Source organism: Bison bison, unplaced genomic scaffold (assembly GCF_000754665.1).
Source record: "Bison bison bison isolate TAMUID 2011002044 unplaced genomic scaffold, Bison_UMD1.0 scf7180017864498, whole genome shotgun sequence".
In the NCBI taxonomy this organism is placed as follows: domain Eukaryota; kingdom Metazoa; phylum Chordata; class Mammalia; order Artiodactyla; family Bovidae; genus Bison; species Bison bison.
The window spans coordinates 3,687,944-3,711,028 of record NW_011495057.1 but is presented as its reverse complement, the minus strand read 5'-3'; the positions used below and the strand labels follow the sequence as shown (position 1 = coordinate 3,711,028).

Genomic DNA, 23,085 nt, shown 5'->3' with positions numbered 1-23,085 from the left:
CAGCATATTGCAAAGCAGAGACATTACTTTGTCAACAAAGGGCTGTCTAGTCAAGGCTATGGTTTTTCCTGTGTTCATGTATGGATGTGAGAGTTGGACTGTGAAGAAGGCTGAGCGCCGAAGAATTGGTGCTTTTGAACTGTGGTGTTGGAGAAGACTCTTGAGAGTCCCTTGGACTGCAAGGAGATCTAACCAGTCCATCCTAGAGGAAAGCAGTCGTGAGTATTCATTGGAAGGACTGATGCTGAAGCTGAAACTCCAATACTTTGGCCTCCTGATGTGAAGAGCTGACTCATTTGAAAAGACCCTGATGCTGGGAAAGATTGAGGGCAGGAGGAGAAGGGGATGACAGAGGATGAGATGGTTGGATGGCATCACCAACTCGATGGACATGGGTTTGGGTGAATTCTGGGAGTTGATGATGGACAGGGAGGCCTGGCGTGCTGAGATTCATGGGGTCGCAAAGAGTTGGACACAACTGAGTGACTGAACTGACTGACTGATGCTGTTAATTGACTGGGGTGTAGCTGGTTGAAAGAGCTTTACTAGATTGATCAACAGGGCCAGTATGTCACCTAACCTGTAATTGGATAATTGGACATGGTGTTCTCTGAATACTAATCATTTACTCCCACTTAGTGGTGTGTCTTGCCAGATTTAATCATTGCCTCTGCCTGACTTAACCTCTTGGGAACATAAAATAGCAGGGTGCTTTATAGAAGGAGAAGAAGAAGAGAAGTCACTCAGTCGTGTCCGACTCTTTGCAGCCCCATGGACTGTAGCCCACCAGGCTCCTCGGTCCATGGGATTTTCCAGGTGTGAATACTGGAGTGGGTTGCCATTTCCTTCTCCAGGGGATCTTCCCGACCCAGGTATCGAACCCAGGTCTCCCGCATTGTAGGCAGACACTTTACCGTCCAAGCTACCAGGGAAGCCATAGAAGGAGAAAGTTGATAAAATGTACATTGACTGGCCAGCACCAGGCTTTTTAAAACTCTGAATTCTTTTGTTGGCATCCATTCACTGATGGAGTGAAGAACACTTTGCAAGTATTCATTGTGAATTTCTTCTGCCAGCATGAAATTGAGTAAGATGAAAGGGGGATTGTGTTAAAGTGATTCTGGAGATTATTGGAAAGGCTTGAATGTGCATTAGTCTGAAGGAGCTATAGACGCAGAGCGATGTGTCTACTAATAGTTAATAATAATGTGTAACTATTAAATGTGATGATTCAGTCCTTAAATGTTTCTAATAAAAAGTTTGACATTTATGTTTACTTGGTTTTATGTTGATTTCTGTTGTGGCAAAGTGGCTGAGGGCGTGAATTTTATGTGAAATTTGAAAAAGAAAATGTCCATATGCTGGAAATGGTCTAATTATAAGCACATGTTGGGTTTTACTAATTTTGTGAAGTTATCTGTTGTTTGAACAGTAATAGGGTAGTTGTCCTTTGAGTCATCCGTGTGCGAGTACTGATACACATGAAGGTGAAGAGCAGCACTTAGCACTGCCGAGAGGACTGCATGCGGGTACTGTTTCTCTCACACCACAGTTGCTAAACTAGCAAATGAGAGTTTGGAGACAGACTTGGAAAGTAAGATGAGGTTTTTATGAAGTTACGCTCTGCATAGCTTGATGAGTAGTTTACACTATCCCTGCAGTGTTTCTGAAATACTGAGACGACAGCGGGCTTAGAATTGGGTTGTTCCAGCTGACTGTTCCAGCTGATTGATCTGATGGACCAAAAAGCATCCATGCCAGGGAAGTATGTGCTTAGGTGCTTCTTTGCAGCTCTTCACTAGCACAGTTTCTATGCTACACACACCTGCTCTCTCAGCTGCATCACTTTTCCGGATGGGGAGGTGTTGCCATTCAGCAGGAAGTTTGAGAGTAACATGCCTTCAGTATCGCAGACCCCGTTAGACTTGAAACTAATACACGTGTCCTCAGATCAGCTGACAGATAACAGCAAGGTGAGGTCCAGTCTGTCATCAGAGCCTCTGCTCCCCCTTTTGTTTCCACCCCCTTTCCCTCCTTCTCTGAGAACAGATGTTGAGGCAGCAGGATACAGGGATGCTTACTTTTCATGGATAAAAAGATCAGGATTTCAAGTACAATCTTGTTGGGAGAACTTGATATTTTGGAGCCTCAATCATTTATTTTGCCCCTTTTCTGAAATCTAGGGATTGAGTTTAGGTATTTAAACTTAACATATATGTTTTATAGCAGTGAAACCAATTTTTTTTCAGTAACTGTAGTAGTTACCCCCTTTATCCTTGGGCAAGGGTTTATCCTTTATCCAAGACCCCCAGTGGATGCCTGAAACTGGATTTACTGAACAATATGTATATGTACTGTTTTTTCCTATACATATGATTACATGCATAATCATATACCTGTGATTAAGCTTAACTTATAAAGTAGGCACCATAAAAGACTAACAATAAAATTAATAAACTAGAATTTACATATTTTTTACCCAAAAGAGGTAACTTAGTTGATTCTTATGTAGAACAGTTGGAGAAGGAAATGGCAACCCACTCCAGTATCCTTGCCTGGAAAATCTCATGGACAGAGGAGTCTGGTGGGCTGCAGTCATGGGGTCGCAGAGTCAGGCACGACTGAGTGACTAACACTTTTTAAAACACTATGTAGAACAGTACAGTGTCAACAGCGCATTTGCATTTTGATACTTGAGCAGCTAAAAAAAAAAAAAACAAACCTAAGCTTAATGAAAGAGGAGTGGATGGGGTGAAAGAGTTTGAATCTGCATTGGCATATTTTGGATTCTACAGCAGTGCTGATGTTTTTCCATCTAAAGAAGTGTTCATTTTGGATATTATGATGAATTCTGTAGTCCTTGTTTATAGATAAATGAATTGTCTGACTGGTTAAGTGGAGGAAAAACAGCTTTTTTTTTTTTTTTTAAGGTTGATTTCAGCTATACCAAGAGTATTTCCTCCTTGGATATAAAATTTTAGATTCTAGGAACATTTGCATGTATTTTTCAGTTTCTTAAAAATTATAATTATATACCTATTTAATTTTTTCCTGTTTTCTGGGTCTTCTCTGCACATTATTGCTTACCGCTTATTGCTGTTTATATTTCATTATTGTAATTCTAATAATAAGCACGTTCCTATAATGATAATAAATACTAAGGTACCCGAGGACTGGAGCTGTTCCCAAAATAATGAGGGTTTAATGCTGTTTTTATTACACACTTAGCATTTTATGGTAGGGCTATGTTGTAAGTCATATCCGGGATTCTTGGCGCATTGTCCCTATACGTGTGACTGTGGAGTCAGAATGTGGAGGAAGATGCTGTGTCCTTGGGCACCACAGAAGGAGACTGAGAGAAAGGCCAGGAAGTGGGAGTGGAGTTCAGCAGATCGCAGCTGGGAGCCCTGGGGAGAGGTCACCAGGGTGAAGACCCAGGGGCAGGCGTTTTGACTGGAGAGGGGTTCAGAGGTCACCCCATCTCATGCTCCTCGAACTGTTGGAACAGTCCCTGGCTTTGGGCCTGGAGGGGAAAGTCCAAGAGGCTCCCCATCCGGACCCAGCGTCCTATGCACTGCTGCTTCCTGAAACATTGGATTTCATGCATTGAGATTTGAGAAATAGGTTGTGCTGTTGAATTTTTTTCTTTTTTTTTTTTTGAAGACCACTGAGTTGAAGCCACCGATGAGACTCTTCCCTGGCAGTAGAATCCTGATTTTATAGGTGAAGAAACAGGCATAAGAGAACTCTGAGATTAGGTGGATCCCAGCTCTTCCAACTAAAGACCCACGTGGCCCCTAGAAGTTGAGGGAGTTGATGGAGTAGCTGTGATTTTCAGAGTTTTCATACAAGAGTGGATGAAACTGTTCATACCGAATCTGGTACCTGCTATTTTATATGAGAATTAGACTACTTAAACTTTAGAAGGCTTTAATTAACTTCAAATTCAGAAGCTCTTGAATTAGATAGGAAGAACAGATTATATCATCAAAGGAGTATGACTTTGCCTTCTCTATAATCTTTTATTTATTTATATTTGTTCACTAAACTCAAGGTAAAATATGGAACCAGAATCAAAATCTGGATTGGAAAATGGTAATTAAAACATCATTACCTAGCCTCTTGTTTCTCTTTATTTGATATACCAACTCTTTTGAGAGTAAACCGGAGGATTATGTCTTAATCTTTGATGTGGTTCACATTTTAATATTTACAACAGTTTTAATTCTTTATTTTGTTCAAAAGCTGGCTTAATTTGATTAATGTTGAATGAAATATTCTCTATTTAAAATAATTTTTTAATATGATTTTCAAATTGACTGATGTCTTTCTATTAGGGTCCTGATCATTTGGGCTGAATTTGTTTGCTTTTTCTTAATATATTTGCATTGGCTGGAGGTGTTTTGAAAAAAGTCCCCATGGGAAGAACAAAATTAGCTTAGTAATTTTGCTCATTCAAGCGTGCATATGTAGCACCACCGTCTTCATTTCTGATGTTGCAATTGAACTGGGTCTAAAAGCAAGTTATTTTCACATCCTTTTGAGTAAGTCTGTCTCTCCTGTCACTCTGAAGTCTTTTTTGTATTATCTGTTTTCTTCTAGGTGAGGAATTTTAAATTGGAACAGGAACAAGAAAAAAACAAAATTTTATCAGAAGCGCTGGCGACTCTAGCCACTGAACACCACGAATTAGAGCAGTCTCTGGTTAAAGGTTCCCCGCCTCTGAGCATCTTTAGTGAGGACGAGTTCTATGATGCACTGTCAGGTAATTCTAGAACCCCGCCATCTGGGGCTTTGGTAATTCACAGTTGACCACCTAAATGTCGTCTTAGGGTAGATGGCACTTTGAGTTCCCTGGAGTAAACAGATGGAAATGTATTGCTACAGCTCCCCAATGACCTACTTTTTGTGTGATGTTTTTAAGGCAGGAGCCCGAAAGTTTGAAACAGAAGTCATCACTGAGTCTGCCTTTTTGACAGCCTGTGCTCTGCTAGGGCCAGAGGGCTGCGAATCTGGTTTATTGTTTTATTCTGTTAAATACCTCCTGGTACAAGGTGCTTATTACCTGTTAAAGGACAGAGAGGTGGATAGTTTATATCTCAGAGAGGTCTAAGAGTAAAGGACACAGATAAGAAGAATTGGTTACAATATGGTATGCTGTGTGCCGAAGGGAGAGGTGAGGGAGAGGTGAGGCCACGGTGTACCCGGAACAGAGAAAAGGAAGAACCTCACTTGGCCTCAGAGCAGTGCAGCACACTGGCAGCGGGCAGGGGCTTCAGAGCCAGATCCTCTGAATTGAAATCCTGCTTCTGACACTGGTGTGACCTTGGGCAAGTCCCATGACCTCTCTGGACCTCAGGTTTTACATGTTTAAAATGGGGATAATTACAGTTTCCATTGCAGTGGGTTGAGTCGGGATTAAATGAATTCGTATGTTCAGTAGTGCCTGACAGGTACCAGATATTCAAAAAATGAGCGATGTATGTGGAGGGGTGAGAATGACTTTCAAGAGGAGGTACTGCTGAGTAGTTTTGACTTTTTATGAATTTCCTTTAGAATTTGAGGTGGATGTGGGCGGACTCATGGAAGGAATCATGGAGGGGATGGCTGGAGATGATTGAGACTGAGAACAATTCTTTTATGTTAGGAAATTAAGTGCTTATGTAGTAGATGAACATGTACAATTTCTGGGTCTCACAGAACTTGATGGTGGAAGCAGGAGATCTCAGTGGGTTTGGAGTTAAAGGGTCACATTTGTAATAGGAAACTAAAGGAAGCACAGTGAGAGGTCACAGAAGTGGGAACTACAGAAAGTTTGGTTAGGGAAGTTAAAGTGCTGTGATGATATAGGACAAGGAAAATGATGTTGGCGGACTTAATAGAGAAGAGGTGCATTACAGAAGATCAGCAGAGCACACGGGAACATTAATTTTAGAAGTGTGACATGATCAAAAGATGGGGGAAAGCTAATTCTAACAACCAGATTGGAGAATATTAGAGAAAGGATTGTAATGACTACGATGATGGCTATTAGATGGGGGTATTTGTGAAAATAGTGATTCAAATTGGGAAGAGAAAGTAGAAATCAGATTTGAAAGCAGTGGAATGAGTGGCGGGGTTAAAGGAGGCTTTTAGCCTGATTGGGGGAAGGGGGAGAGGTCACTAAGGCTGCTGACATGTCTTCCCGTCTGTCCTCTGCCACATCCTGTCCCGTTATTCCCTGTCCTTCTGTTCGGACATCCAGAAAGAGATGTGAATGTAAAAGAACCTAGATGCTTCATCTGCTCATCATTGATAATCTTTTTTTTAATATATATATTTTATTGAAATATAGTTGACTTACAATGTTTCAGTTGCACAGTTAAGTGATTCAGTTATACATATACACATATATTATTTTTGAAATTATTTTCCTATGGGTTATCACAAGATATTGACTGTAGTTCCTTCTGCTATACAGTAAACCTTGTTGTTTGTTGCATTCGTCATTGATGTCTTTAAAAAAAATTTAGTTTTTAAGAAAAAACTTGTTATAAACAGTTTAAGAGAGAAGTACTTATAGTTTCCAGTGAAATTTTCCCTTCATCCCTCATCCTGATTGCACACTTCTCAGGGGTTCTTGTTAACAGCTTGATACATTCTCTTGCAGACCTTTTTAAAGCAATCCCATGTATATGTGCCTGTGTATCTATGCTGTTGTTTTTTTTTTAAATCATGAGTGGAAGTAGCTGTGTAATTGTCCTGGGTCTGCTTTTCATGTCACAATGTATCTTGGAAATATACACCAGTATATTTCCCACCAGCACTACAGCTCTAGCTCATTCTTGTTAAAGGTTCCATGAAAGTCAGTGATACGGTTGAGCAGAATTTTCTGTCATTCTCTGCTTGATAGACACTTAGGGGCTTCTTTCATCTTTCTGCTTCTCGGGTGTATTTTAACATTTATTTCCATAGTCGTCTCCTCGGGGAGAAGGAGATAAAAAGAACTACAGTCTCTCGGTCAGGATTGGAAAATGAATTTCCTCTCAAGTGCCAGTTCAGGTCTGTTTGCAGTACCTGCCTCTTGCTGGGTTGCTGTGTTGAGAAGGATCCCGGCGCGGAGTCAGTGCCCCGCTGAGTCAGCGCGCTCCACGTGGCTGGAGGAGATGAGGGAGAGGGACTGTTGCCCTGAGTGACTGTTGCCCTGAGTGACCCACCTGAGTTTTACTACATTTGCCTGAACGTAGTAGCCTTTCTTGGGCCACTCCTACTTCCTGCCGCAAATCTTGGGAATCCCTTGGTGCAATGTAGAACTCTATTAGAATTACGAGTCGGCTACCCAGGGTTGGAAGTCTTGCCCTGCTGGTGACCCAGCCACGTAATTCACGGAGATCATAAAAGCCGTCATTTGGGAATGACTTCATCTTCTCACTGTAATCTACACATTAACCTTCATTCCCACTTCCTCTTTCTCTTCTGTTACGAAAGAAGTGTTCCCTTTTAATTAAGGCCATTTCCTCCTGATTCATTCTGGTACCCATCTCCTCGTGTCTCCTCCAGAACTTTGGTTTAGTTATTTTTTCACCTACAGTTTCTTTTTTTTCCCCCTCTATTTTTTTCTTCAAGTTTTATTGAAATAATTGACCTACAGCCCCATCAGTTTAAGGTGTACAGCATAATGATGGGGCTTAAATCATGAAATGTTTATCACAAGTTTAGGGGAACATCCATCATCTCATAAGGTACAAAATTAAAGAGATAGAAAAAAAGTTTTTTCCTTGTGATGAGACTTCTAAGGATTTACTCTTAACTTCATGTATAACATACAGCGGTGTTCATTTTATTTATCCTGATCTATGTCACATCCTTAGTACTTAGTTATCTTATAACCAGAAGTTTGTACCTCTTGAACCTCCTTTCATCTATTTTCCCTTCCCTTTCTCTGCACCTCCAGTAACCAAAAATCTGAGCTTTTTCTGTGGGTTTATGAGCTTATTTGCTCTTGAAGTATGATTGACCCATACCACTGTGTTAGTTCCTGTTGCCCACCCAGGGACACCCTTCCCTGCTATTTGGGCTTCCCTGGTGGGTCTGACAGTAAAGAATATGCCCACAATGTGGGAGACCCAGGTTCGATCCGTGGGTTAGGAAGCTCCCCTGGAGAAAGGAACGGCAACCCACTCCAGAATTCTTGCCTGGGAAATCCCATGGACAGAGGAGCCTGGCAGTCTACTATCCTTGGAGTCGCAGAGAATTGGACATGACTGAGCGACTAACACTTACTTACACAACATAGTGATTCGATATTTCTGCACATTTTTAAATGGTCAGCTTAAGTCTAGACATGTGAAAGTTTGTACCTCTTCATCTCCTTCACCTGTTTCTTTGAATATCACATTATCTTAAATACTAACTTAGAATTCCTATAATAGTTTCCCATTGCTGTCAGAAGAAATTAGCATAAATGTAGTGGCTTAATGCAGATTTATTCTCTCAGCTCTGGAGGTCAGAAGTCCTGTAATCAAGGTGTTGGCAGGTCTGTGTTCCCCTAGAGGCTGTAGAGAGAATCTGCCTCCTTGCATTTCCAGCTTCTAGAGACCACCTGCATTCCTTGGCACGAGGCCCCATCCTCCCATCTTCAAAGCCAGCAAGTTGACTTCTTCCAATCTCTCTGACCTTCCTCCCTTCCTTTTATAAAGACCATAGCAATCAAAACGGACCCATCCAGATAACCCAGGACAACCTCCCCAAGTCAAGGTCCTTAACTCAGTCACACCTGCAGAGTCCTTTTACAATGGAAGGTGACCCATCCACAGGTTCCAGAGACTAGGAGGGACAGTTGTTCTGACTACCACAGTTCCGGAATTTGTTTCTCCAGCCCTGACCTCTTGTGAGATATGTATATACACTCAGTTGTTAGCTGGATAAATAAAAGATGGATTCTTGATCTTCCTCCTAGGTCCTTTTCCTCCTTGAATTTGCTTAATTTTAGTAAATGGTTCCTCTTTCATCCCCTAAAGTTGTAAATCTGGGAGATTCATGGCATTCACATGCCCCCTCCAAGAAACACAGGCCAGGACCCATCCATTATGCCCTTCCATCATACCTTCAATCCATCTGTGTTCTGTTATTGCAAGGTGATCATTAAAGGTGTAGGTGCTGCTGCTGGAAGACTGTTGATAAATGGTGGTTCTACCAATTCCTGTAGTCTTTGGAAAATGACTTCACTTTCCTGTGCTTCATTTCTTCATCTGCAGGTGGGTCATAGGATTATCGGAGGGAATAAACAGCTCATGTGTGTACTGTAAGCAGTGCCTGGCACCCTGAGGGGCTCCCTGCCGTCACTCACAGCATCATCACCTGCGCTGCACCTGCTCTTGTCCAGCCTCTTAACTGATGGCTGTGCTTCCCGCCTTGCCCTCTTGACTTTCACTCTGTACATACCACCCACACTGATGCTTTATAGACTGTCACGGCATCATGTTCCCCTGCCGGGAATCCTTCAGTGGCTCTTCACTGCACCTGGAATAAAATCCAGACTCCCTAACGGGCCTTCCAGGCTCCCGACGTGACCCCCACCCTGCCCGTCCCTTGTTCGTTCCAGCTGCACCGGGCATCTTCCATCCTCACCACGCACCCGTGACAGAGGCTGTTGGGTGGGAGGTAAACGAAAACAGGAACAAGTATACAAACCTGCATTTCACGTAATTTCTGAATCAGAATGATAGATTAAATCAAGCCTACCTTAATGTTTAAAATAAATGAGAAAAGCGTTTTTAAAGCTGCTACTTTTAAAATACTTCTAAATAATTTTCAGTAAATGCTTAGTTTGCTTTTTAAAAGTCAGTCACAACTTGTTACTTCCTTTAAAATTAAATCCATGTGACTTCCTGTTTTCCCTTTAAATTTTTTCAGATAAGCAGGGTCAGTGAAAATGTAATACAGTAGGTGAGACAAACCTTGATATAAGCCTACAGGGTATTTTTTCCAACCCCATGTGGGTCTTTTAATTATTTAAATTTTTTCCCAGTATGCTCAGTGACTTAAAATTTCAGCAGATCCCATACGGCAAACATTCTTTCTCACAAATTGGGTTGAATTCCATTCTATAACAGATGAGAAGGCGTTAAACCTAATGAAGCATCACATCCTGTCTTCATTGTGTGTCTGTCTGTAAGGAATGAAATGGTTGAGTGAAATTTTTGATATTACTACCTGTAAGTGAACACTTCCTGGGAAGAGGGCTAACATTCATATGTATTAAAGGATTTAATGAGAAACTAGAGAGTAGTTCTGTAGAAAAATTCTATTCTGCAAGTAGAATACAGAAATTATACTATGTAGTAGGTTCCACTTTAGGGAAGAATGAAGCAGCTCCTTCTCCATGTTCCTGCTATCTTTCTGCTCTTTCCATTTCACTCCCTTCTCCTGCCAAAACTCTCAAATGTCTCTAAATGATCAATATCTCCTCTTCTGGGTAGCTTTTCCCACCCCCTCAGGCACGGTTAGTGTTTCATCTTTCGTGTTTCTTCCCTTTACATTTCTTTCAGGGCCCTTTGGCTGTATTGTGCCCGTCTCTTTTCAGTGCTAGTACTTGTGTGCTCAGTCGCTTCAGTCATATCTGACTCTTTGCAACCCTGTGGACCATAGCCTGCCAGGCTCCTCTGTCCATGGGATTCTCCAGGCAAGAATACGGGAGTGGGTTGCCATGCCCTCCTCCAGGGAATCTTCCCAACCTAGGGATCAAACCCGAGTCTCTAATGTCTCCTGCATTGGCAGGCAGGTTCTTTACCACTAGCACCACCTGGGGAGCCCATCTGATGGGAGAGACCCTGTCTATTTATATTTCTGAAGTACTTAGCATAGACTAAATTGCTCTCTAAATGTTTATTAAGTGCAGGTTGTTGAACAAATGTCATTGATATTTCTGTCCTCCCTAAAAATATATTGGTTTTCAATCAAGAGCACAAAAGAATCCATAACACTTGCTAATTTCATGCGGCCTGCATGCTCCACTTTGGATACTGTGTGGAACAGGAAGGGTAGGTGACAGAGGGCGTGAACTCGGATGAGATGTTATTTAAAAGGTAAAATCTGTTCTCCAGGAATGTACCATCATGTGGGAGCTAAGAGACTGGCTCTTAGAGAGAGGGGTGAATGAAAAAGTAGCTAAGGGGGAGAAAATTTAAGGTGCTTGACCTTATGAATCGCTAGTGAAGGCGTTATTTTTGAAATGTTTCTTAACTAGTTAAATAACTTCATGGCTCTTGCTCTTTAGTACTGGTCTGAGATAGCAGTTGCACAAAAATTTCTGCCTTTTGAGTTTTAAAACTTCAAAATTTATTGTTTTTCTTACTGTCTGTTCGCTTTCCTTTTTAGAAACATGTTGAGATCAGTTGTGCAAAAAAGGCTTTCTTACTTAAACTGTTAATGCTATTTTGGTCAAATTGCGCATGAATAATGCATCCAAATCCTATAGTGTAGATTGGCAAAACCAGTGGAAAGTTAGGTTATGAAATCAAAGCTAGCTTTAGCATGTCTCAGCAGTTGCAGGGGTGGGTGCTCATATCTTTTTAAATCAGAGCTTGAAGAGTGGAAAGTGGTAACATAATGACTTTGATTTTGTCTGGAGGAGAGTAACATAGGAAGTTATGACCCATGTGAAATAAGGTTTAATCCAACAACTACAACTGGTAATAGCTGAGAAAAGTAATGACATCTGCTGAGAGTTTCACATAGAGGATGCAGGGTTTGATCAAAGTGATCAGGAGTGTTGGCAGGAAGGCTGATAACCATGTGTTCTGTTCTTTATGTTCCTAAGCCCATTGTCCTCTCCTGCATTTTAGGTGTTTTTTAATTTATTTATTTTTACTTATTTCGGGTTTTTTTTTCCAGCTCTTCTGGGTCTTCCTTGCTGTGTGTGGTCTTTCTCTAGTTGTGGCTAGCCAGGGCTACTCTTCACTGCGGTGGTGTCTCTCGTTGTAGAGCACAGGCTCTGGGCGCATGGGCTTTAGTACTTACAGCACATGGGGCACGGGCTCAGTCACTCTGTGGCATGTGGGATCCTCCCGGACCACAGATCAAACCCATGTCTAACTGCGTTGGCAGGCAGGTTCTTATCCACTGTACCACCAGGGAAGTCCTGTGGCTTAGTTCTGAAATACCTGGACATTTCCTGCCTGGGCCATTTCTGTGAGTCTTTACTGTGGTCTGGACCTGCCCAGGACTTGAAGAGCTCACTCACTTGTGTATTCCTAGCACTTTTTTCTCTTGTTCTTATTTATTTATTTATTGAATGATTAGCCATACTGCCTTGTTCTTGCCTTGTTTCTTGTTATATAACTTTTTGTGCATTTCTTTCTTGTCTTTCCCCAAGCCTGCATTTCCCTCAAGGACAGAGATCTTATCATGTGAACTTGTGTATTTCTTCTGTTGCCCAGGACAGAACACGTTCATTGGTTGGTCTGATGTGCAGCAAATTGAGTACCACAGACTGTGACTGTTATTAAACACCTTTTGTATGTAATATGGTACAACATTCTGTGGAAAATCTTAAGTAGTGCCAAGGGCTCTTAATCTCACTTTGTGCTTATAGCATTAAAAATTATCCAGCAGCTTACTCATGATGTGTGTATGTTGTAGGTAAAACACTGGTGAATGTAATTTATCCTCTGTGTGTGCGTGCATGTTCAGTTGTGCCTGACTGTTTGTGACCTGTAGCCTGTCAGGCTCCTCTGCCCGTGGACTTCTCCAGGCAAGAATACTGGAGTGGGTTGCCATTTCCTACTCCAGAGAATCTTACCCAGCCAGGGATCGAACCTAGCACTTCAACCTTCATCAGGATATTAGTATAGCTCCTTATCTCTCCCAGGTAATCAGTTACTCCTAGTCCCCATCAGCTGTCTTAATCTTTCAAAAATGCTGTGTCCTAAACAAATACCTTTGACCTGCATCACTTTGCTCTTCTAGTATTCTCTCTCGAACAGCCTCTATTTATGTTTGTTCTCATGATTTCCCAGCAGCCGCTCTTGACCAGGTCACCACTGTCGCGTGCTCAGCTGCCTAGTTGCATGGTCCTGTCTCAGTTTGCATCTTTGTCGGCCTTTTACTAGCACTTCAAGTTGCTGATGCTCCCTTCCTTCGTGGAATGCTTTCTTTACTTGGTTTCCAGAATACCACTCTCATTTGATTTTATTTCTCAGTTTCTTTTGCTGATGTTCTTGCATCCTTCTCACTTCTGGTAGTAGAGTGTCTTAGAGTGCAGTCATTCTTTTCTTTTCTGCATTTACCCTCAAGATCAGAGGTCCCCAGTCACCTGGTCACATACCAGTATTGGTCTGTGGCCTGTTAGGAACCAGACCACACACCAGGAGGTGAGCAATGGGCTAGTGAGTGAAGGTTCATTTGTATTTACATCCGCTCCCCATTGCTTGCATGACCGCTTGAGATCGCAAATGATGGTGGCCTTAAAGATACGTTTGAGACAATTTCAGATCTCCATGCATTCTGAATTACAGTCAAGGTAGAATATCCTAAGATTGCTGCAAAAGCACTGAAAAGCCTGCTTCCATTTCCAAGATTCTCTGTTTGTGAAGCAAGGTTTTCTGCAGTACAGCAATCAAAAAGTTCACGCAGTAGATCAAACATAAGCAGTGCACTCTGGGTGTCACTGTCTCCCATCACTCTCGGTCTAGTTGCAGGTAAACAAGCTCAGATCTCCCACTGATTCTGCATTATGGTGAGTTGTATAATTATTTCATTCTATATCCCAGTTTAATAATAATAATAGAAATAAACTGCACGATAAATGTAATGCACTTGAATCGTCCCAAAACCATCCCCCACCATCCAGTCTGTGGAAAAATTCTCTTCCGCAAAACCAGTCCCTGGTGCCAGAAAGGTTGGGTTGGGCTGCTCTAGTGCCCTTGTGCTCAGAGTGTGGTCTGAGTAGCGTTAGCTTCATGTGGGAGCTTGTCGGAATTGCAGAACCAGAGGTCCCAACCCAGACTTAGTGAATAAGAATTGGCAGTTTTCTTCAAATCTGTAGGGATCGTCCAGACATTAAAGCTTGAACAGCTTGCCTTGCGTGACGTCACCTAGTCCCACACCTGCGAATATTGCCCAAATTTGGATAAATCTGTCAGTTTGTGTCTGTAGATGCAGTCTTGTCTCTGAATTTCAGACTCCTGTCTAATTATCTACTTGGCACGTTCACTTAAGTGAGATCGCCTAAGTGTCTTAAAATGTCCAGAAGAAAATTCTTCACTACTGCTCACAAGCCTGCCCCTCCTGCATATTTTGGTAGATGAAGGATGCGTCTTTACAATTGCTTCAGCTGAAGTTGAGAACCTTTGAATTATCTGTCATAGACTGTGGGTTGTTTTGTTTTGTTTTGTTTTTTTTAATTGTTCTTTGATTTCTTTTATTTCGGGGGTCCAGAGGAAAGGTGTCGTATCCCATGTTCAGTCCGTCAACACATTCTGTCAGCTCTTCCTACCACATTTAGCAGAATCTGACCCCTTATCATCATTCTACTCCCACCACCCAGATCCCCGTCATCTCTCGCTTGGATTGTGACAGGGGCTTTCTGACTGGTCTCTCTGCTTGCACAGCAATATTTCAAGCCCAGTGTTCAGAGTGACCGTTTCCAAATGTGAGTCTTTTCAGGTCAGTTCTCTACACGGGACCCTGTAATGGCTTTGCTTCCAGCTGGAATAAAAGCCAGAAGCCCTCCATCTGGCTGCCTGCCGCCTTCTGAGGTCTGCCCACCACCTTCTGAGGTCTGCCCTGTCTTCCTCAGTCCCTTCCTTCTATCACTGACCTCAGCAGCTGTCCCTGCTCTTGCCAGGCGTGTCCCCCCAGGCCTTCGCTTCCCCTTGCCTGGAGCTCTCTCATCCCAAACATCTGCAGGGTTTACCCCTCCATTCCATTCCTTTTTCTGCTCAGAAAGACCTTCACTGTATCATTTTCTCTCCTTTTTCTCTTGCCTTAAAAAAAAAAAAAAACTTTCACACATATTGTTCATTTGTTCCTGGACTCCTACAAGTAGAGTGTAAGCTCCTCTGTGAGGGAAGCGTTTTTCTTGGTGCCTGAGTAAAGAGTCAGTAAAGAGTTCTCCGGCAGGGTAAGATGGAGGTGGAGTATTCTTTGTGGAAGAAGCTAACGCACACAAAGGTAGAGAATTGTTTTCCAAGACATCGTGAAAATGCACTGTGGCCAAAGCAGGGGTTAAGTGTTCCAAATGCTGAGAAATGGTAATGAGGTGAAGCCACAAAGGTAATTCAGGACCAGCCTGTAATGAGTCTTGTGATAAGGTTCTGAAGAATTTGCTTTTTAATCTGTAAGTGATGGGGAGCAGCAAACAAGTATACTGATCATGTCAGGTTAGTATTTTATAAAGTTTCCTTTTTTAAAGTAAATATTGTGGATTTTTATAATATGCTTGCATTATACTAAGAATTGGAAATTAAGAGCAAATAAGGCATGATCCCAACTCAGAGGAGTTTACAGTCTGTTAGCAAGTGAGTATGTTGAGAGTTAAAATTGATTTGAGGTCCAGGTGTCCTTGATGAGAGATGACGAGTTTGCATGAAAGCAACTTAACTGAGATGGAAAGTTTCAGTTCCTCTCTTTATTGCTTTAATGAACAGATATCCTAACCTTTGTTCCTCAGGGAACCTGCTTGACTTTGGACTAGATCAGATCCCCACTGTTGATGCCCTGTGCATCATCAGTTCAGTCGCTCAGTCATGTCAGACTCTTTGCAACCCCATGGACTGCAGTACACCAGGCCTCCCTGTCCATTACCAACTCCCGGAGCTTACTCAAACTCATGTTCGTTGAGTCGGTGATGCCATCCAACCATCTCATCCTCTATTATTCCCTTCTCTTCCCGCCTTCAATTATTCCCAGCATCAGGGTCTTTTCCAATGAGTCAGTTCTTTGCATTAGATGGCCAGAGTATTGGAGTTTCAGTTTCAGCATTAGTCCTTCCAATGAATATTGAGGACTGATCTTTAGAATGGACTGGTTGGATCTCCTTGCAGTCCAGGGGACCCTCAAGAGTCTTCTCCAACACCACAGTTCAAAAGCATCAATTCTTCGGTGCTTAGTTTTCTTTATGGTCCGACTCTGACATCCGTATATGACTACTGGAAAAAACAAAGCTTTGACTAGACAGACCTTTGATGGCAAAGTAACATCTCTGCTTTTTAATATGCTGTCTAGGTTGGTCATAGCTTTTCTTCCAAGGAGCAAGCATCTTTTAATTTCATGGCTGCAGTCACCATCTGCAGTGATTTTGGAGCCCCCCAAAATAAAGTCTCTCACTGTTTCCATTGTTTCCCCATCTATTTGCCATGAGCTGATGGGACTAGTTGCCATGATCTTAGTTTTCTGAATGTTGAGTTTTAAGCCAACTTTTTCACTCTCCTTTTCACTTTCATCAAGAGGTTCTTTAGATCTTCTTCACTTTCTTTCATGAGGGTGGTGTCATCTGCATATCCGAGGTTAATGATATTTCTCCCAGCAATCTTGATTCCAGCTTCTGCTTCATCCAGTCTAGCATTTCTCATGATGTACTCTGCATATAAGTTAAATAAGCAGGGTGACAATATACAGCCTTGACGCACTCCTTTTCCGATTGGAACCAGTCTGTTGTTCCATGTCCAGTTCTGACTGTTCCTTCTTGACCTGCATACAGATTTCTCAGGAGACCAGGTAAAGTGGTCTGGTATTCCCATCTCTTGAAGAATTTTCCACAGTTTGTTGTGATCCACACAGTCAAAGGCTTTGGCATAGTCAATAAAGCAGAAGCGAAGCGAAGTTGCTCAGTTGTGTCCGACTCTTTGCAACCCCCTGGACTGTAGCCTACCAGGCTTCTCAGTCCATGGAATGTTCCAGGCAAGACTACTGGAGTGGGTTGCCATTTCCTTCTCCAGGGGATCTTCCCAACCCAGGGATTGAGCCTGAGTCTCTCGCATTGCAGGCAGACGCTCTACCGTCTGAGCCACCAGGGAAGCCTCATATACCCTAAGTGTACTTGCTCAAACCCACCTCCCCAAATTCCTTGAAACTAGTCTGCACAAAGTAAAAGAGAGATAGGATCAAAGTTAACCCATGATTCATGTGTCATAAGACTAGATAAACAATGGATATTTATCAATAGGCCTGGGGTCATATCCTGATAAACATAATAGAATTTACCACTTTGTTCTGTTACAGAGATAATTAGCATATTCTTAGAAGTAGATGTTTTTCTGGAACTCTCTTGCTTTTTTGATCCAACGGTTGTTGCCAATTTGATCTCTGGTTCCCTCCCTTTTCTAAATCCAGCTTGAACATCTGCAAGTTCATGGTTCATGTACTTTTGAACCTTGGCTTGGAGAATTTTGAGCATTACCTTGCTAGTGTGTGAGATGAGTGGAATTGTGGGGTAGTTTGAGCATTCTTTGGCATTGCCTTTCTTTGGGATTGGAATGAAAACTGACCTTTTCCAGTCCTGTGGCCACTGCTGAGTTTTCCATGCTTCATAGTCTCATAGCATTTCCTGTAGTTGACATTTTATATGATTTTTTTTTCCTGCCCTGTCACTCAAGCAGACAGAACATTCCTTAAAGAACTTTGCACCCCTCGCAACTGGCATAGATTTCATCACAAATTAGGAGTGCAGATATTTGAGTGAAAAAAATTTGGGGGTACATTTCAAAGGCTAAATTGAACTTGAGGATGAGTTGGTTGTGGAGGATAGTGATGTTCTTAGACTTTGCATCTATTTACTGAAAAGTCCTACTTTGGCCCAAAGCATCTCAAACTCCAAATAATGGAAACTAGACTTGTCATCCTGACCTGCCCCCTTGTCATCCTGATCTTGCCTGTCTTGGCCGATGGCCTCCTTGTCTACCAACCGTGCAAACTACAAATGTGAAAGTCATCTCTTACCTGCTTTCCTCACATCCTCCCCATTTCTGAGTATCTAGTTGTCTTCTTGTCTCTCTGTTTCTCCCCCAGTGTTCATGGTCAGTGAATCCATTAAGTTACAGTCATTGTTACAGTGGCCCTGGGATGCTGATGCATCAGAAAGTGAAAATGTTAGTTGCTCAGTCGTGTCCCAACTCTGAGATGCCATGGACTGTAGCCCACCAGGCCCCTCTGTCCATGGAATTCTCCAGGCAAGTATACTGGAGTTACCCACTCCATTATTCTTGCCTGGGGATCTTCCCAACCCAGGGATCAAACCCAGGTTTCCTGAGTTGCAGGTGGTTTCTTTACCATTTGAGCCACCAGGGAAGCTCAGAGTTATCTGTAAAGTCTAAAATGGGTCTTAACCTCTCCCTGACAGAGCATCCAGTGGCTCCATACTCTGTAATTACAGAGTTGGTATAAACTCTGTGATCTGACCCACTTTTCAGCTTTATCTCTGATGACCACATCTTTTCCTCCTGGCTGCCCTTCTCTCTAGCCATGCCAGATATTCTTGGACACATACCTTGTTCTTTCAGGCCATTGGACTGTTTGCTGTTCCCTCACCCCTGGTATTCTCTTTCCTTGCCTTGAATTCTTAGTCATCATGGCAGCTCAAATGCCGTCTCTGCATGGAAACTTTCCCTGGTTTCCCTAAGAGTGACTTCTTCAACTCTTCCCACACTTTGTGTAAACATTTGTTTACTTATCTGTCTTTCACTAGATTGGACTTTGACTACTTGGAAGGCACCACCCATATCTCATTAATCTTTCAAGATTGTTTCAGCAACAAGCCCTTTACCTGGTATGTGATAGCTATTTGGTGAGCGTTGATTTATTAAACTGAAGTCACGTGAAAACACTTCATTTTTGTTTTTATGAATTACTTTGTAACTGGTCCTTAGTTCTAGAATTATTTTCTTTGTAGAGTGTATGCATAGGTGACCTTGAAAATGATTTTAAGGATGTCAACAAGACAAATGGGAAGCTCCAAATTTAGTCATTCAAAACAGACAAAATTTTCAGTAGCCCATACACCACATTTTGAATAATTCCTCATCTGCAATTACATGTGCAGATTTTGCAAGTTGCCGAAAACAGTAGTAGATTTAGTTGTTTGGGGACGTGCCAGTCCTTTTAAAAAACTCTGTGGTAATCAACACTATACCATTTGCTTCATTTTGACCTTGCGCCTCGTTTGGGGAGGATATGTCTAGAATGGCTCTGACTCTTGTCGCTTGCTGCCAAGATTCTGTTTCAAGCTTTTGTCACTTCCTCTGTAGGTTATTGTCGCAATCTCTTGGCAGCCCCTTCTGGACTCATCCTGGTTCCTGATTTTCTGTTTAAAATTTATTTTGAATGTGGTAGGCCTCATTGATTTTCCTTGTGTCCTTTGTATTTACTATGTTATTTTTTTTAGTCTGTAAAATTGTATTTTAAAGCTGAATAAAAATGTAGCACTGATAGTTTCAGGTTGGGTTACTTAGGGTTACCTTGGACATTCTTAGACCATGCCTGGTTCTTGGGGAAACCATAAACAATGAAGGTATTAAATTGAGCGTGTGTGCCTCTCGACCATTTCCTGTTACCTTAAGGAACGGGGAGGGGTTATTTGGACACTGTCCACAGTCTTCCACATCTTGCTCCTTTGTACTGTTTGTTCTTAAGCTAGTTTTCAAAGGTCATGTTAAAAAAATGTTTATCAGGAGAACATAAGAATCGTTGGCTTGTTTCTATTGTTAACTTTGACCTCTTCTTTCAGCCTTTTAATAGGAATAACTCAAAAATATAGAGGTAATGATCCTCTTCATGTGAAGGGTTTTTTTTAAGCCACTTTATTGAGATATGATTGACATACAAGTTGTACACCTTATACAACTTGATGAGCGAAGTTTCCAAAGCCAAGTTAACCCAGTCACAGCCATTGGCTTCCATGCTGTTTGGTTGAAAGGGGATAGATGTGTTAGAAATAATTTTAAGTCCCCACTTGGACAGAGCCTTAAAGATCTGGGCCATCAGAGATTTGTAAACAAACTTTCTACTAAGACTGTTGATTTAATTGGGAAGTTAATCAGGCAGAGAATTTTGTCTGCCTTAAATGCTTGTACACAGACTAGAGCATTTATCTTGTGGGAAACAGAAGGAAGAGTGAAAGACTAATTTTGTCAGAAATCTCACTATGGGTTTTGTTAAAGTTTCTGCTGCTGTGTTTAAAAATACACCTGTATACAAATCCATCAAGATTGCTGTATGTCTCTGTGGCTTTGTTTTGTCATTGGCATTGAGGTGAGAGATGACAGAATGAGAATGTAGTCCACACATCTAGCATGATAGATATGTGGCTTTGGCTTGACAGGTTTTTGTTTGCTTGTTTGAGTTTCATTTTGGTTTTATTATGGTAAAATACACATAGTGTATGGGCTTCCCTGGTAGCTCAGATGGTAAAGCGTCTGCCTGCAATGCGGGAGACCTGGGTTTGATCCCCGGGTTGGGAAGATCCCCTGGAGAAGGAAATAGCAACCCACTCCAGTACTCTTGCCTGGAGAATTCCATGGATGGAGGAGCCTGGTAGGCTACAGTCCATGGGATTGCAAAGAGTCGGAGCAACTTGACATACGTCATGTATATACCATTTTAGCCATTTTTAAGCACATAGTTCAGTTGCATCAAGTACATTATTGTGCAACCAACAGTGCTATCCATTGGCAGAACTTTCCCATCATCCCCCAAATGAAACTGTACCCGCTAACCAGTAACTCCCCACCTCCATGGCCCTGTTTGTTTTTAAAGCATGTACAGTATTCTATTACTATCGTGACCACCATATGACACGTTAAGCACAGTCTTTCTAATACTTGATACTTTCCACTAAGGCATTAATGTGTTGCCCAGTAACACGGAATGGTAGATAATGTCTGTCCTATTTGATACTTGTATGTTCAGGCAAAATTGAAAAACCTGATGTTTTAAGATTGAATTATCACCTTAGTTGCACTAAGATCTGTCACTTGAAAATTAATCTTATAGGCAGGCTTCGCCTTCTTAATAAACCTCCACAGTGTTTGTGACCTCTTTGCTACTTAGGTAAACATGTTTGAATTTAAATATATCTGAATCTGTGGGTCTGCAAATGAAATGATGCTTTGCTGGAGGCAGATGGGTATGACTCATACCTATCATATGAAGGCATAGAAGTTGAGGTTGGCTCTCTATTGCCAGTGGGCTTGGCTCAGTGGTAAAGAATCTGCCTGCCAGTGCAGGAGACGTGGGTTCCATCTTTGGATTCGGAAGATCTCCTGGAGAAGGAAATGGCAACCCACTCTAGTATTCTTGCCTGGAGAATCCCATGGACAGAGGAGGCTGGCGGGCTACAGTCCATGGGATTGCTAAAGAGTTCGACACGGTGTAACAACTAAACAACAACCTTATTGCCAACAAAGTAAGTATGTCGTACTATATACATAGTACTAGAAGTAACTGAGTTTTTGAACTTTTATGTTTATTGAAGTATAGTTGTTTTACAGTGTTGTTAGTTTCAGCTGTACAACAAAATGAATCGACTATACATATATGTGTATCCCTCTTACTTGGATTTTCTTCGCATTTAGGTCACCACAGAGCATTGAGTAGAGTTCCCTGTGCTATATAGTAGGTTCTTATTAGCAGCTGAGCTTTTTGTTCTCAATCAATAAGTTTTTATCTCGAGGACACTGTGTATCATGTCATTGATCTCCTTTCCTTCTTTGCCTCTGAAGCTAGAATGCTTAGAGATGACCTGGCGATTTGCTTCTAGCAGGTGTAAGAACCTCATGGCAGGTACTAGGGTACTACCCTGTTCCTGCTTCAATTTATTCCCTCCTTGTCCCACTGCCTGCCCCTGATTTTTGTTCAGCCTGAGTGGTCAGCTTCATGGCTGAGTCATAGCTTCGTGTCCACCCAGCTGCCCCATCACCACTGCTTTCTGATGTTGTCCACTCTCACCTCCCCGAATGTTCTGTTCTCCCTGCCGTGGACCGTCCGTTCCCTTTGCTCAGAACAGTTCCTCTATTGTCACTCTCTCCCCCACCCCCACTCTTACTCCTTGTCAGCTTACTCAGCTCAACCATCAGTCACAATCTTCTCCAGACACCCGGTCCCTCACTGGGTGAGGATGGCTGATGCTGCCTCTGTGACCCAGTGCCCCCGTGCAGACTTCTGTTCCGGCACCAGGAAAAAAAATTCACTGAACTCACGTGTTCACAAAACAGTCTGCCTCTGCTTAATGGGGTACAGGGACCAGATCTTACTGTTCCTTGAATCCTACCATGCCTTGCACAAGATAAAGAAGGAGAATGAATTAAGCAGTGTCAGCTGTGGTAGATGAGTCACCATAAGAATTTACAAATGATCACTGGACTGACTTTGCAATATGGAGGTAGTTGGTGACCTTTGGTAGAGCCCTTCAGGGGAAGGGTGGGCATAGCCTGATTCTATTAGAGGGAGAAGGAGGTTGGGAGCATGGAAGAGAGAAGTAAGGGTTGGGAGGAGGAGCAGGGAGAGAGAGAGCCTAGGAGAGGGGCAGAAAGAGGAAGTCGAGTGGAGTGATCAGAGTCTATACTGTCATCTGACAGTGTGTCTCTAGGGGTAAGCATAGCGCTCCCATGCTTGGGTGAAGGTGGCTGGTCTCCAGCTGGTGTTCAGTAAGGTGAAATCTTACTTTGAGTGAAGTCTTTACTTCTTCGCAGCAGCTCTTTCTGCCTTACCTCTTGTTTAGTGTTTACTGTGTATCTGCTTTTTGTTAAGAATTTTCTTTTGAGGTAGATTTGTCCCTGTCTTACGATTTGTATCCCTTCAATAGCAAACACAGTATCCTGTGCAGAGTGATGTTCAATAAATGCTTGAAGGTTTTGCTTCAGTGCCTTTTGGTTTTCCTGACATCTAAATTATAAAGTAACAATGCATCTTGACTAATACTAACCAATAAAGGCAAAATTATTTTATTTGGCACTTGAGATTCTTTTTTCACATGAAACAAATAGGAATATGTAGAAGTGAACAAACCACCCTGGTCTACCCCTCAAGACCACTGTCACCTCTTGGGTCCGGGTTGTGCCTCATGCTGCTTCCTCTGAAAACTCCTCTCTGAGCACAACATTCATTGTTTTG

At 42.2% G+C, this 23,085-nt stretch overlaps 1 protein-coding gene across 5 annotated transcripts in view; it reads left to right on the top strand.

Annotated features, from left to right (window-relative positions):
- OSBPL1A (oxysterol binding protein-like 1A) overlaps nt 1-23,085 on the top strand; it is a 234,197-nt gene that overhangs the window by 137,373 nt on the left and 73,739 nt on the right. For 4 of the 5 annotated variants that reach the window (XM_010828928.1, XM_010828930.1, XM_010828929.1 and 1 more), the window contains one exon: nt 4,603-4,765. The exons of the other annotated variant lie outside the window; for it this stretch is intronic. In XM_010828928.1, the coding sequence (XP_010827230.1) occupies nt 4,603-4,765 (163 nt within the window). The remainder of the gene's footprint in view (nt 1-4,602; nt 4,766-23,085) is intronic. 5 annotated transcript variants of the gene reach the window in all.